This window comes from Galeopterus variegatus, unplaced genomic scaffold (assembly GCF_000696425.1).
Source record: "Galeopterus variegatus unplaced genomic scaffold, G_variegatus-3.0.2 Scaffold1388, whole genome shotgun sequence".
Classification (NCBI taxonomy): Eukaryota; Metazoa; Chordata; class Mammalia; order Dermoptera; family Cynocephalidae; genus Galeopterus; species Galeopterus variegatus.
The window spans coordinates 161,020-178,216 of record NW_007727499.1 but is presented as its reverse complement, the minus strand read 5'-3'; the positions used below and the strand labels follow the sequence as shown (position 1 = coordinate 178,216).

At 39.3% G+C, this 17,197-nt stretch overlaps 1 protein-coding gene across 1 annotated transcript in view; it reads right to left on the bottom strand.

The window, feature by feature from the left end:
- RB1 (retinoblastoma 1) overlaps window positions 1-16,758 on the bottom strand; it is a 161,387-nt gene extending 144,629 nt beyond the window's left edge. Inside the window, exons 1-2 of the mRNA XM_008576687.1 lie at window positions 16,603-16,758; window positions 13,613-13,739 (exon numbers count right to left, since the gene is read on the bottom strand). Coding sequence (XP_008574909.1) covers window positions 13,613-13,739; window positions 16,603-16,733 — 258 coding nt within the window. The 5' untranslated portion in view covers window positions 16,734-16,758. The remainder of the gene's footprint in view (window positions 1-13,612; window positions 13,740-16,602) is intronic.
- Window positions 16,759-17,197: the final 439 nt, after the last annotated feature.

Below are 17,197 nucleotides of genomic sequence, written 5' to 3'. Positions count from 1 at the left end.
TGTCTCTCTCAAACTCATATGCTGAAGTCCTAATCCTCAGTACCTCACAATGATACTATATTTGGAGATACAGCCTTTAAAGATGTGATTAAGTTGGGCCCGCCTGGTGGTGTACTGCTATAGTTCGCCGCTTGGGAAGCGCGGTGGCGCTCCCGCTGAGGGTTCGGATCCCACATACAGACCGGCCGCTCACTGGCTGAGCGAGGGGCGGGAGCAACACCGAGGGTTGCGATCCCGTGGCCAGTCCCGGTCTGGTACGGGCGCGACACTAAGGGTTGCGATCCGTTGCCGGTCACGAAAAAAGACAAAAAGGATAAAAATTAAAAATAAAAAATAAATAAAGATGTGATTAAGTTAAAATGAGACTGTCGGGGTGGTCCCTAATCCAATATGACTTGTATACTTCTAAGAAGAAGAAATTTGGGCACACAAAAAAACACCAAGGATATGAATACACAGAGGGCAGGCCATGTAAAAATACAGTGAGAAGGCAGCCATCTACAAGCCAAGAAAACAGGCCTCAGAAGTAACCAATCCTGACAACACCTTGATCTAGGACTTCTAGCCTACAGAACTGTGGGGGAAAAAATTCTGTTATCTAACCTACCTAATCTGTAGTATTCTGTTACAGCAGCCGTAGTAAACTAAGACAGACTTTGGTACTGAGAAGTTAGGTCCTACTGTAAGATGTGGAAGTGGCTTTGGAGCTGGATAAGAGTTTTTATGTGCATGTTAGCAATAGCCTAGATTGCCTTGAAGAGACTGTTAGCAGAAATATGGACATTAAAGGTCCTTCTGGTAAGGTATCAGGTGGAAATGAGGAACATATTATTGGACATCAGAGAAAAGATAATCTGTTAAAAAGTGGCAAATAACTTGTCTGAATTGTGTTCTGGTATTTTGTGGAAGGTAGAGTTTGCAATGAACTTAGATATTTAGTCAAGAAGTTTTCTAAACTAAGTGTTGAAGGCAAGGCCTGGTTTTTCCTGCTTATAGTAAAATGTGAGCAGAGAGAGAAAAATTAAAAAAGGAATTGTTAAACAAAAAGAAACCAAAACTTGAAGGTTTAGAAGATTCTCAACCTATCCATATTACAAAATGTAAGAAAGTGTTTTCTGGAGAGAATACCAATGTTATGAATAGACAACAATTTGATGAAAAAAAATTATAGGTTTTGGACTCATGGATCTAATCTCCTATCTCAGCCAAACTGTTGCCAGCTTGGAGTGAATAAGACAGAGACAGGATGAAATGAAGAAAGGCTGTTGAACTTCTGGGATTCTACAGAATAGGACAACAGCACTATCGAGCTACAAGCAGCATTATCCTTCAAGAAAAAGAACAATGACCCCCATACTTGTTTGGGGATCATCAGGGCTGCCACTGCTACCATGGGCCCAGCGAGTACAGGTCTGGGGGAGAAGACAGTCTGCTCAGTTTCATTGGGCCAGGATGCTACCCAGGGCCGCAGGGGTGACATTACTGCACTGGAGGGCACAGAGGACAAAGCACTGGGTCAAAGAGTATTACTCTTGAGCCTTAAAATCTAATGGAATTTGCCCTGCTAGGTTTTAGACTTGCTTAGGACCTGCTCTCTCTTCTTTCCAATTTTTCCCTTTTGGAATAGGAATGTCTATCCTATTACTGTCCCAACATTGTATTTGGATGCAGGTAACTGGAAACTCTGGTTTCAAAGGTTCAAAGCTAGACAGAAACTTTGCTTCAGGTTGAATCATACATCAAGTCTCATCCACACTTGATTTAGATATGTGGATGAGAATTAGGACTTTGAGTTGATGCTGGAACAGGCATATGGGCTGACAACACGGGATAAATGTATTTTGCATGTGAGAACGAAACATGAATTTGGGAGCCCAGAGAGCAGGGTGATATGGGATGATTTGTGTTCCTCCAAAATTCATGTGTTGGAGCCCTAAACTCCAGTACCTCAGAATGTGACAATATTTGGAGATATGGCCTTTAAGGAGGTGATTAAGTTAAAAATGAGGCTATTAGTGTGGGTTCGAAACCAATACAACTGGTAGCCTTATAAAAAGAGGAAATTTGGACATACAAAAATATAGCAGGGATGTATGCACACAGAGAAAAGATCATGTGAGGACACAGCGACAAGGCAGCCATCTGCAAGCAAAGGAACAGACACATCAGAAGAAACCAAACCTGCTGACATCTCAAACTTGGACTTCTAGCCTCTAGAACTGTGAGAAAATAAACTTCAGTTGTGTAAGCCACCTAGTCTGGTATTTTGTTATGGCATCCCCACCAAACTAATACACAATTGATATCCAACTTCAATGAATCTCCAGTCTTTCTCAGATAAGCAAAAATTATGGGAATTCATCACCACCAGACCAGCCTTACAAGAAATGCTTAGAAGAGTCCTACATTGAGAAGAAAAAGAATTTCTAACGGCCATCACGAAGATACCTGAAAATATAAAACTTATTGGTATTGTAGATACACAAATTAGAAATAAAAGAAATCAAACCTTATCAATACAGAAAACCACCAAACCATAAGGATAAACACTGAGAGAGGAAGAAAGGAACAAAGGATACAGAAAAACAATCAGGAAACAGTCAACAAAATAACTGGAGTAAGACCTCACATATAAATAATAACATTGAATGTAAATGGATTAAATGCTCCAATAAAAGACATAGACTGGCTGAATGGATTAAAAAAACATAACACATCCGTACACTGCCTGCAAGAAACACACCTTACCTACAAAGACACACACAGACTGAAAGTGAAGGGATGGAAAAAGATATTCCACACAAATGGAAAACAAAAGCAGGCAGGTACAGATAGCTATGCTTATATCAGCCAAAAGAGACTTTAAATAAAAATCTGTACTAAGAGCTAAAGGGCACTATATAATGATAAAGAGATCAATACAGCAAGAGGATATAACAATTATAAATACACATGCACCCAATACCAGAGCACCCAGATATGTAAAGCAGATTTTATCAGATCTAAAGGGAGAGATAGACACCAACACAATAATAGCTGGAGACTTTATCACCCCACTCTCAGCATTAGACAGACCATGGAGACAGAAAATCAATAAGGAAACATCAGATTTAAATGGTACCACAGACCAGATGGACCTAACAGACACATACAGAGCATTTCATACAACAGCTGCAGAATACACATTCTTTTCATCAGCACATGGAACATTCTCTAGGACTGACCATATGTTAGGTCACAAAATAAGTCTCAACAAATTCAAGAAAATTGAAATTATATCAAGTATTTTTTCTGACCATAATAGAATAAAGCTAGATATCAGTAACAAGAGATCTGCAAAACTACACAAATATATGGAAATTAAACAACATGCTCTTGAACTACCAATTGGTCAAAGAAGAGTTTAAGAAGAAAATAAGGAAATAAAAAAATTTCTTAAAACTAATGAAGACAGAAACACAACACATTAAAACCTTTGGGATAAAGCCAAGGCAGTATTAAAAGGAAAGTTTATAGTAATAAACACCTCCATCATAATATAGAAATATTTCAAATAAAAAACTAAGGAAGAAACTAGAAAAGCAAGAACAAACTAAACTCAAAATAAGTAGAAGAAAAAAAAAATAATAAAAACCAGAACAGAAATAAATGAAACTGAGACTAAAAATATAATTAAAAAACATCAATCAAACAAAAAGCTGGGTCTTTGAAAAAGTAAACAAAATCAACAAACCATTAGCCAGACCGACCAAAAAAAAGAGAAAATATGCAAATAAAATCAAAAGTGCAAATGGACACATTACAACAGATAACACCAAAATAACAAAGGATCATCAGAGACTATTATGAACAACTATATGCTAATAAATATGAAAACCTAAAGGAAATGGATAAATTTCTGGACACATGTGCCTACCAAACTGAACCAAGAAGAAATAGAAAACTAAAGACACCAAAAACAAGTAACAAGATAGTATCAGTAATAAAAAGTCTCCCAAAAGAAAACTCCAGGACCAGATGGCTTTACTGCTGAATTCTACCAAACATTTAAAGAAGAACTAATACCAATACTTCTTAAACTATTTCAAAAAATTGAAGTGGATGGAATTCTTCCAAATTCATACTATGAGGCCAGTATTACCCTGATACCAAAACCACACAAAGACACAACAAAAAAAGATAACGACAGGCCAATATCCCTAATGAACACGGATGTAAAACTCCTCAATAAAATACTACCAACCCAAACCTAACAGCACATCAAAAAGATTATACACCATGATCAAGTGAGATTCATCCCACGGATGCAAGTATGGTTCAACACATACAAATCAATAAACATAATACATCACATCAAGAGAAAGAGAAAAGAAAAAAAAAAAATAATAACCAAATGATCATCTCAATAGATGCAGAAAAAGCATTTGATAAAAGCATCCATTCATGATAAAGACTCTCAAAAAATTAGGTATAGAAGGAAAGTATCTTAATACGATAAAGGCAATACATGACAAACCCACAGCTAAACTGAAAGCTTTCCCCCTAAGAACTGGAACAAGACAAGGATGCCCACTCTTACCACTTCTATTCAATATAGGACTGGAAGTCCTAGCCAGAGCAATTAGGCAAGAGAAGGATATAAAGGACATCCAAAATGGAAAGAAGTCAAGCTGTTCCTGTCCACAGATGACATAATTTTATATAGAGAGAAACCTAAAGGTTCTACCCCAAAACTCCTAGACCTGACAAATTCAGTAAAATTGCAGGATAAAAAAAATCAACATACAAAAAACAACAGCATTTCTATACACCAAAAATTAGCAAAAGAGAAATCAAGAAAGCTATCCCATTTATGATAGCAACAACAACAAAAAATACCTAGGAATAAATTTAACTAAGGATGAAAAAGATCTCTACAATGAAAACTACAAAACACCAATTAAAGAAATTAAAGAAGTCTCAAAAAAATGGAAGGACATCCCATGCTCATGGATTGGAAGAATCAGTATTATCAAAATGATCGTGTTACCCAAAGCAATCTACAGATTCAATGCAATCCCCATCAAACTACCAATGACATACTTCACTGAAATAGAAGAAAACGATTCAAAAATTTATATGGAACAAGAAGAGACCCTGAATAGCCCAAGCAATCCTGAAACAAAAAGAACAAAGTGGAGGGTATCACACTTCCTGACTTCAAATTATACTACAAAGCTACAGTAATAAAAACAGCATGGTACTGGCACAAAGACACAGACAAATGCAATAGAATAGAGAATTCGAAGTAAATACACCTACCTACAACCAACTGATTTTTTTGACAAAGGAGCCAAGAACATACATTGGGGAAAGGATAGTCTCCTCAATAAATGGTGCTGGAAAAACTAGAGATCCATATGCAGAAGAATAAAACTAGACACCTATCTCTCAGCATATACCAAACCAATTCAAAATGGATTAAAGATTTAAATGTAAGACTTGAACTATAAAACTTCAATAAGAAAACATAGAGGGGACTTCCAGTAAAGATGGTGGAATAGACGGTCCCCAGCATCACTCTCTCCCACAAATCAACCAATTTACAACTACAAAGAAGCAATGACAGCCAAATTGGAACTGCTAGAAATCAGGGGAAGATGAGGAGAGACCTATGGATTCATGACAACAGAAAAAGCCATGATGAGAGGAAGAAAATACCCCTCCAACCATTTTGAATCCCAGCCGCTTCCAGGCTGGAGCTGCTGAGTGCACGGAGCAGGAGCTGGCAAAAAGTTGCAGCTGTGCCTTTCAGATGAAGTTGCTTGGAGACAGCAGCAGAGGAGAGGGCCTTGGTGGCCCCCAGGCCAGCAATACCACTAATAGGGTTCCCATGGACCTACATAGGACTGAGAAGCCACAACAAATGAAAAAAGGAGCCACTCAGGCTGGTGAGTCATCACAAGGGACCAGAGCATGGCCTGTCCTGTGGGAAGTGTTTGGAGCCCAAGGCAGTGGGTGAGACAGGCAAACCAGGGCAACACTGGCACATAGCAAGGACAGCTAATCTGCACCCCAATCAGCATAGGACCACTCAGAGGAAACTGGTCAGGAATACAGAATTGCATGGGGTGCAGTTTGATGAATGGACTCAAGCCTAGACCAGTGTTTCTACACAACCCAAGTACACCAGATTTCAGTAGAACCAGAAATACGTTTAAAGACAACCATTAAAACCTGAGCTGCACAAAAAGCTTTCCCTATGGAATCAGCAGCAAAGCAACAATTTAGCTCTATCACAGAGCTCAGTTGCTGGTCCCCACAGCAAGTTCTCCCATTTTAGAAGTAAGCAAAGGACAACAAATTAGTTCCAGCACAGAGTCTGAGTGATGGGAACAGCAAATAACCCAACACAGAACTGAAAGAAAAAACAAAGTACCCACAACCAGAGACAAAGTTAGATATTAATAAAAGTTTCATTTCACCAAAGAACACCTATAACACCTAGAAGGACTGGAAGTCCCTGGGCTACCAATCCAGAAAGTGGGGAAGGCCAGGGGCTTCAGCCATGCCCCCTGACACCTGCAAACAGTCCCGAGAGTGGGGGCCTCAGGCCTCAGCCACATCCCCCCAACAAGCGCAACCACCCCAGCCACGACTACTGAGCCAACACAGGAAGCACCCCAGGCTCTGCCAAGCCAGGTCAGAGGGAGGCCAACGGCTTCAGCCACACACACCCACCACCTGCAGCTAGCCCAGCGATGACCACCAAACCACCTCAGGAAGCACTCAGGACTCTCCTGAGCTGGGGTGGTGGGGGGCTGAGGGCCTCAGCCACGTCCCCCCAACATGTGCAACCAGCCCAGTGACAACCACCAAGCCACAGCAAGAAGGGCCCCAGGTTCCTGAGCTGAGGTGGTGGGAGGCAAGGGCTTTTGCCACACCCACTTGACATCGACTTCGGCCCTTTGGAGGGTGACCAAGCCACCGCTAGAAGCCCCCTGGTCTCCCCTGTGGGGAATGGGGGGGGGTGCTACAGGCCCACAGGCCTCAATCTCGCCCCTCCTACTTCATCCTTCTTCTATCACATTGTCTTCCCCTTTCCCCTCCCCCTCCCTCCCAACTGCTCCACAACAACATCATAGAATGTAAAAAAATAATTTTAAAAAAAAGAGGAAATAAAGAGATCCTTCATAAAAAAAAAAATAGGGGAAACACTTCAGGACATAGGTCTGGGCAAAGACTTCATAACAGTACTTCAGAAGCACAGAGAACAAAGGCAAAAATTAACAAATGGGATTTGTCAAACTAAAAAGCTTCTGCACAGCAAAGGAAACAATCAGCAGAGGGAAAAAAAAAAAACCTGCAGAATGGGAGAAAATATTTGCAAACTATGCATCTGACAAGGGATTAATATCCAGAATATACAAAGAACTCAAACAACTCAATAGTAAAAAAACAAATAATTCAATTAAAAAATGGGCAAGGGAAATGAATAGACATTTTTTGAAGGAAGACATACAAATGGCCAATAGGCATATGAAAAAATGCTCAACATTGCTAATCATCAGAGAAACACAAATCAAAACCACAATGAAATATCATGTTATCCCAGTTAGAATGGCTATTGTCAAAAAGACAGAAAATAACAAATGCTGGGGAGGATGTGGAGAAAGGGGAACTCTTATACATTGTTGGTGGGAATGTAAATTAGTACAGCCACTATGGAAAACAGTATGGAGATGTCTCAAACAACTACAGATACTACCATATGATCCAGCAATCCCACTACTGGGTATATATCCAAAGGAATGGAAATCAACAAGTCAAAGGTTTACCAAGTTTATGGCAGCTCTATTTCACAATAGCCAAGAGTTGGAACCAACCTAATGTCCTTCCACGGATGACTGGATAAAGAAAATGTGGCACATATACACAATGCAATACTGTACTCAGACATAAAAAAGAATGAAATTCTGTTGTTCACAGCAACATGGATAAGCTTGGAGAAAATTATGTTAAGTGAAATAAGCCAAGCAGAGAGAGAGAGAAATACCACATGTTCTCACTCATACGTGGAATCTAAAAAAGTTGATCTCATAGAAGTGGAGAGTAGGACAGTGGTTACTACAGACTGATGGGGGAAGGTGGAAAAAGGGGATGGGGAGAGGGTGGTCAGTTAATACAAAATATTAGAGAGATGGGAAGAATAGGATGTAGGGCTCTATAGTAATTTAGGGAGACTATAGTCAACAACAAAGTACCGTGTATCTTTGAATAGCTCATCAAGATGATGTTGAATGTTCCTAACACAAAATGTGACAAATGTTTGAGGTGATGGATATATAGTGACCATCCATGATCATTGCACATAATATGAATGTACCCAATTATCATATTGTACTACATAAATATATACAATTATCATGGATCAATTAAGAAAAATAAATTTAAAAGAGAAAGGAAAAAAAAAGAAAAATAGAGGGTAGAATACTGATTACCAGAATCAGGGAAAGGAAGTGAGAAAACGGGGCCGGGGAAAGGTTGGTAGACTAGTATAAAGTTACAAAATCAGTTAGATAGGAAAAATAAGTTCCGGTGCCCTAGGGTGACAATAGCTTATAACACTTGTATTGTATATTTCAAGATAGCCAGAAAAGAGAATCTTGAATATTATAACAAAGAAATGATAAATGTTTAGGTATGCTAACTATTCTGATGATAGATATACTAGCTATTCTGACTAGATCACTAAACAACATATATATGTATTGAAATAACAAATTGTACCCCATAAACACGTACAATGAACAAAAATAAAAAATTTTTAAAAATTAAATAAAATAAAAGTTTCTTTTCTTTTTACTAGAAAAAGGACATACTGAAAAAATTTATGAAACAAATGGGAAATTCTGGATATTTTATATTAAGAAATTATTGATTTTGTTAGGTGCGATGAACTGTGGTCATTTTTTTAAAGTGTTCTTTTCTTTTCCAAATGCATAATTGAAAATATTTATGGAAGAAATACAGTATCTGGGCCGGCCCAGTGGCGCACTGGATAGTGCGCCGCTTGGGAAGCGCGGTGGCGCTCCCGTCCAAGGGTTCGGATCCCACATACAGACCGGCTCCCGCTCACTGGCTGAGCGAGGCGCGGGAGCAACACCGAGGCTTGCGATCCCGTTGCCGGTCCCCGGTCCGGTACGGGGGCAACACTGAGGGTTGCGATCCGTTGCCGGACACGGAAAAAAGACAAAAAAAAAAAAAGAAATACAGTATCTGGGATTTACTTTAAAATGATCTAGTGGCCAGGGAGAAATACAGTTTGGCCATAGTTGATAACTGTTGAAGCTGAGTAAGACGTACATGACAGTTCATATTTTCTCTACCTACTTTTATAAATGCTTGAAATTCTCCATAATAAAATATTTTTTTAAAAAAATCTTAGAAGTGGGATCAGAAATAAAAGAAACTGCAAATACTCTACATCTGTAAGACAAAAACAACATTAATATACATGTTCTTAAGTAAATTTTTCTCAGTAACACCCACATGCAATCAGCATACTAGCACCATCTTCAAACAGAAAGGGTACGTAAATTGCTAAGGACTGGAAAATAACACATAGAGACCTTTCATTACCACAAAATTTTAAAACAGACATTCTACTTAAGATTATTAAGAAACCCCTTCATATTTCTGTAGTACAACTTAAACGGAAAGCCTAGAATCATTCTAATTCCAAACTTACTTTTCGATTTTTTTTTTAAATATAATGATGATATGGCAAAAATAAGTAAATAAGTGGCCCTATCAAGGACAATATACTTCAAAGCTCTCTGAAATATATATATATATATAAAATACTCACAAAAACCCTGTGAGGTTGACATTCAGACATTATTTCTAACTTACAGAAGGGCAAACTAAGACTCGGAAAATTAAACCAATTTGCCTAACATCATACAGCTACAATATAACTGCAACCAGAGTTTTCCGCCTTGAGGTCTAAGGCCTTTTCCATTCTACCACACTGCCATTCAAGATGCAGAAAGAAAAACAAAATTCTAACAAATGATTCACCTTAAGTCACAATATGAGCAGCACTTCTTGCCAATTTCTTAATGGAAAGTCCCTTATATGCTATATGCAGCATGAGTACAATCCAATCTTATGACAACAATCACATATTACACTGTATTAAATGTTTATGAAAAAGAAAACACTTTTCTAGAAAAGCTACCAGAAAACTTTCCTTAAAAAGGATTAATATACACTTTCATGCATGCATAAATAACTTTTCTGACTCTAAAGAACTTAAAAATAAGAATTATAACAAGAGTACCACATCAAAATCACTACACATACATTTAAAAATTCAAACATTTTAATTGATTCTTAAGTTCTCTTAAAAAAAATTAAAGTTTTTCAGGGTAGTTCTTAAGTGAAATTATTCCGTTTGCATGACCTAATTTAGGCACTCATTAACACTGCCATGTGTTTTATATGCATTTATTTATTTAATCTGCACAATAACTCCAATATCCAGAAATTATTGTTAGCAACTTTTACAGATAAGAAGACTGAGACTTGGAGATTTTTGGTAACTTGTTCAAGATCATGGAGCTAGTAAATGGTTCAGCTGAGACTTGAATCAGTGCAGTCTGACTCCAAATAAACAACACCTGATTTCAACTGCCAAAAAGTATTCCCTGACTACATTCCTCTTCTTGTTTCAAAGAAGATAGACTACGGCCACTAGAATAGTTACATTGGAAACTGGTTCATTCTGTCATTATATTCGCTTCTGAGAACACACTCCTTCACATTCTACCTTAGAAATTATTGTATAGGGCTGGCCAGTTAGCTCGGTGGGTTAAGCACAGTGATAACACCAAGGTCAAGGGTTCAAATCCCTATACTGGTCAGCTGACAAAAAAAAAAGGAGTTATTATATAAATTGAGGTTAAATTCTCAAGACAACCCTCAAAACTTAACTATCATTTAAAATAATATTTCAAGGAAATGGTCTATTGAATTATAACAGGACAACAGGACATCATCTTCTGTCAAACCCTCCAAAAATGTATACCAAATCCAAAAGTAACATGAAATTCCTTTCTTGTTGTCTTTCAGCATACAACTGGGAATGATTTCACATATCCTATTCCCCATCATGAGCTCCATTAGGAAATTAGATTTAAACTGTGCCAGTTCCCAGGGAAGGTAGGAACAAAGCCAGGAGGAGAAAAGGGAAGGAGAAGAAAGTAGTAACATTTGTTCATACATGTATTCAAGTCTGAAGCCCAAAAGGGTTTCTACTTATTAAAACTATTTTTTTTTTCCTTTTTGTCTTTTTTACTGACCGGTAACAGGATCGCAACCCTCGGTGTCGCGCCCGTACCAGGGACCGGCAATGGGATCACAACCCTCAGTGTTGCGCCCGCACCGCGCTCAGCCAGTGAGTGGGAACCGGTCTCCACATGGGATCCGAACCCTCGGCGGGAGCGCCCCTGCACTCCCAAGCGGCGCACTCTCCAGTGCGCCACCGGGCTGGCCCACTACTTATTAAAACTATTACTGTTATATGACAGTATGAAAAAAAGTTGTTTGACTAGGCTGGAAACCTAACTACCATATTGCACTTGCAAACAGATTTGGAACACAATACACTCATAAATTGGAAACTACCAGTATTCACTAATACTCTCTGTTATCAGCTACCCCTTCCAAATTCTCCAAAAACTAAAAGCCTAATATTTTATGAAAAGAGCTGAAGGAGTTCTGACTCCCTTTAACATGCACAAAAATAGCTTCATGTACATGAAGTACCCAAATCAGTGAAAATATACATATTAGATGCTTTAGGGTGACAATATCAAAGTTATACATCCAAAATACTTAAATATTCCTCTCTTTTTAAAGAAGGAGTTTGAGATTATGTTCAGAGCTTCAGAATTGTGGCTCTTGTTTTCTCCTTTAATTGCCAGAGATTTTTTAGATGGTTTTAATCAGTTTTTCTGGGCCAAGCCCGTGGCGCACTCGGGAGAGTGCGGCGCTGGGAGCGCAGCAGCGCTCCCGCTGCAGGTTCGTATCCTATATAGGGATCAGCAGCGCTCCCGCCGCGGGTTCGTATCCTATATAGGGATGACTGGTGCGCTCACAGCGCTCACTGGCTGAGCGCAGTGCAGCCGGTCTCAAAAAGGACAAAAAAATAATAATAATAATCAGTTTTTCTAATGGAATATACAGACATATGGTGCTTGTTGATCTGATCCATAAAAACAGAGAGACATGTACTCATACTATGATAATGAGAAACTAAATTCATTACAAGTATATGTCTGGAGTGAGATTTAGTAATAATCACCAATAGTCATAAAAATGCTCATACCTTTTGACTCAGTAATTCACCTTGTAAAAATTTATTCTAATGAATAATCAGAGATTCATTAATTTATTTAACAAAATATCAAATACTTACTTTGTGCTAAGCATTATTCTTATGAATAAGGATGTTTATTACATTATTTTATAACATCAAAAAATTGGGGGGCCGAGCCCATGGTGCACTCGGGAGAGTGCGACACTGGGAGCGCAGCAGCGCTCCCGCTGCGGGTTTGGATCCTATATAGGGATGACCGGTGCGCTCACAGCGCTCACTGGCTGAGCGCCGGTGCGGCCGTCTCAAAAAAGGACAAAAAAAAAAAAAAAATTGGGAAAAAACTAAATGTCTAATAACAGTAAAAGTTAACAAATTAAAATACATCCAATAGACAAAATATTATATTGTCACTAGAAACTATATTACCAGAAAATACTTAATAACATAAAAAAATGGTTATGATATGCTAAGCAAAAAAGAAAATCAAGATACAAAACTATGTGTAACTACATGTAACAATATATAACTATATGTATGCTCCCAAATTTGTATTTGAGATCTTATTTCCCAAGGACCTTGGTCAAGTTACTTAACCTCACTGTACTTAGGTATCTTCCTCTATGAAAAGAAGATTTTATATTTTACATGTAAAATAAAGATTTTATATTTCATATCTCAATGGCTTATTAAATGAGTTAATTGCAAAGTGCTTATAATATTCCCTCAGTACATATAAAACATTATTTGCTATTGTTATTATTACACATATAAGGGTACTTCAAAAAATTCATGGAAAAATAGAATTAAGAGATAACACAAACCCTTCCATGAACTTTTTGAAGATCCTTTGTACATATATACATATGCAAAGAAAAAAAATGGAAGAAATATATCAAAATATTATCAAAGATCCTGAATTCTAACAAAACTAATTCTGAGACAATCGGGAAACCTGAACACTGATCGCACATTATGAGGTATGGGTGTGTTTCTTAAAAAGTACTTATAGTAAAGTATTAATAAATAAAACATGATATCTAAGATTTGCTTTAAAACACTTTGGTGGGAGGCTTATATAGGGAAAAATTTTTCAAACATTTTTAATGTTATCAGAGGCAATTACCTCTGGGTAAGGGAATTATTACTAGCTTTTATTTATATTTTTCTATTTTCCAAATTTTCTAGTGATTTGAAATTATTTTTAAAGTGAGAAAAATTATTTTCAAAAAATTTAAAGAAAATCCTTACCAATACTCCATCCACAGATGAAACTTTCTCCCAAGTTAACCAAGCTCTTTCTCTGACATGATCTGGTATCTTTAATTTCTGACATAATGTAGTAAAATCAGGTTCTTCGGTTTCTTCAAACTCAAGCCTACCAAATGAAAATAATCACAAAATGGAAATACGCACAGATTTGTCAACCAAACTGATTAAGTAAACATTTGTTTCAACAGTTTGTACATAACAACACTATTCTGAAAGAAAGCATCATTAAGTACTTTAAGATCTTATTTTATCTTTGAAAAAATTACACTTAGAATTTAAACATATGTTTATATTTTTAATGGTCTTTCCAAAATAAGGATAGCACACAGTAAAAAATATTTCCTGGCATGATGAGTCAAATATACTTCAGAGCAGCAAAACAGCTTTATGAAACAAAGTAAGTACAACAGCTAAAGTTGCTTGGGAAAATGGGATGATAACAGCAAGAACAGAAAATCCCATAGATAATTTTATACAATCAACTCAATGGTAGTGACTTAGCTAAACTATAGTCTACACTTATGAATGTTTCATATAATCTCTCTACCTACTAACATTTCTTACATGATTAAGCGATGTAAAAATTTTGTATCGTTATTTCAGCATTTTCTATTTGATCTTAACCAAGACAGGCATTCAATAAATTCTTGTTGGCTAATTCCTTGTCATTCATCTAATGTCTACTTGACATCTAATACTAACAACAGTATGAGAAATAACTAGTAATATTGGAGTATTTACTATAATCCTGTACAAAGTACCTTAGATGCCTGATTTCATTGAATTCTCCCCATCAGCCCTGTTAGGTAAATGCTTTGATTATCCTTGTCTTACAGATGTCTACCAAATGAGGGAAGTTAAAGCACTCACCTGAAGTCACCACCAGTAAGAGGTAAATTAAGATATGAACCCAATAGTCTAACTCCATAATCCATGCCCTTTCCCACTGTTCTAGACTGCCAACTCCTCCTTCAAAACATAATTAACTTTTCAACAATGAAGGTGGTATGCTGTTCCTAGAGACAGTTTCCCTTCCAACTACATCACTTAGGCCAGAGATAATGCAACAGAAATAAGATCTCAACTCTTAAAGTAGAAATTGACTCTGTCACTGGAAATGCAGTTGGACTGGGCCCTGAATCCATTCCTAAGCAACTTTCTCAGCTTCAGAGTGCCAGGCAGTGGTTCCACCCTTGCTAAGTAGTTAATCTATAGAGTTCAGTTGTCCATGCTAATGAAACTCTTTGTGGGTAGGGATAATCAAGAAGAAACCATATTGTGTATGGTTTTGACCTATAGGAGAATTCTTGATAGTTCCATTATTTAAAAGTATATAAAATAATGTGTTTTTTAAAAATAATAGAAACAAAGTCCTTCTTCTCCCAGACAATAGCCAGAACTTTAATATTCCTGTATACCCTACAATAATCAAGAATGTTTCCAAAGCTGTGTGCACAACATAGAATTCTTTAGTTATTACTGCTCTTTCCAAAGGGAAACTTTCAAGTATTGAATACATCAGAATTTAATCAGAAACTAAAGTGATGATTTCTCCTGGAACATCCCCCAGACTGTTTTTTGTCTGTTTGTGTTTTTTTACTAGTGAGTATGATTTTTAATTGACCGATAATAAGACAGACCATTTAAATATATGAATATTAAACATTAAATAATAGCCTTCCACAGGCCATTTCCAAAATTCCATTTCAATATTTTACAATTTTCCCTTAATTCTGTTAGAGTCTAGCAAGTGGAAACAAATGGGTGAGGGTAAAGTAGGACTTAGTGATGGACTAGAATGGGGGAGGAAGTGATGAGGTACAGAAACGAGTCCCAGTCCCCTGCAGTGGATCTGTAGTTTCAAAGCCGAACCAGTGCTAACAATAATAATGACAATTACACACTTTCAATCTTAGCTACTTAACCATAAAGTAATACAATCAAGAAAAATAAGACGTTGCAATACAATAAATATCTCCCTGTTATGTTCTAGTGTATCCATATGGACTTGCTTAAATTTAGATTCAATTTAGTATGGAGGGGAAAAGTCCAGGTGAGCACAAGAACATCACTAATTTTGCATCAAAAACAAAACCAAAAAAGAGGGGATACCAGGATTCTTGCTGGCTCGAAGTCAAAAAAAGGCAAAATGGAAGAAATAATGAGACATGCTGAGGCCGACTAAGACGTAAGAGTTCTATCCAACGGTTAAAAAACAACAACAAAAACAAGAAAGAAAGAAAAAGTAGTTTAGAAACTTTCAAACAACTTATGCTAAATGTCTCCCGAAACTTTTGCCCATATGCCAGTTCCTCTAAAGCGTTATGATCTACCAGTCACTGCAGATGGCTTTAAGTCCCCAGGGCCCCAAAGCATTGTTCTAAGAGAACCCCAGAAAGCCCCTCAGAACCAAGTACTCTGTGGGCAATTGACACCTAGGACCCTGCGCTTCACGTCCAAGGCTTTTCTGGTTGGCCTTTCCCAGGACTGGGCTTCCAATGCAGTGCAAATACGTTCAACTGTTGCATCGCAGGAGACCAAAAGAGAAAGTCAGACGTCCACCAGCGTACTCCAGATCTCAACAGGAGAAAAACTGTCATTTTTGTATTTTCATTTAACTTTTTTGCGTTTGATGGAGGCTCGCAAGTACCCGCCGCCTCCGAGTCTCCGTCTCGCTAGAGGAAAGACTGCACCTGTCACTTCGCTCAGAGACCCGAGCCCCACCCGCCCGACACCTGTCAAGCCGGAGCCGAGACCCCTCCCAGCTCCCCTCCCGGCGCTCGCGAACCCAGAACCCTGTCACCGTCCCGCAGACGCTCCACGCGGTGGTGGGGGCAGGGAGGGACCCTCCTCCCGCCGGGAGAAGATGCTCCCCGGCGAAGATGCGCCCCCGCAGCGCCCACCCGCCCGCCGCACCCTCGGGGCGCCCTTCCCGCGTGCTGGCTGCCGCCGCGGCTGTGCCCCCTCACCTGGCCAGAGGCAGCTCCTCGGGGCCACTGTCTTGCTCCGGGTCCTCCTCAGGAGGGGGCGGCGGCGGCGGCGCCGGGGGTTCGGCGGCGGCGGCGGCTGTGGCCGCTCTTCGGGGGGTTTTGGGTGGCATGACGCCCGCCCAAAGCAGGAGCCAGCGAGCTGTGGAGGAGCGCAGGGGAGGGCGACGCGCGCGCACGTCGGGGCACGCCCCGTCCTCTCCCGACTCCCGTTACAAAAATAATTTGAACGTCCCCTGAGAAAAACCGGACGCGCCCTTCCCCGCCCGGCAACCGAGCGCCGCTTCCAACCGCGGGAAAACGTCACTTCCGCCCGCGGCGTCACGTCCGCGCGGCTCCGGGCCCGCCGGCGTCTGGGGGGGACCGGGGCGCCCGGCAGTGCACGGACTGGGGTGCGAGGTCGCGCGGGCTGGGCGGGGAGGCCCGGCCTGGGTCCAGGTGCTTTCCCGTAGGCAGCCGCGGCTGTCTGGACTTGTTTTTACCCGAAACCGTCCCCCCCAGGCCGGCGTGCCTGTACGGGGCTTTACAAAGAGTCTGGTGGGTGACACTGAGCCCCCATCTCTATCTGAGTCTGATC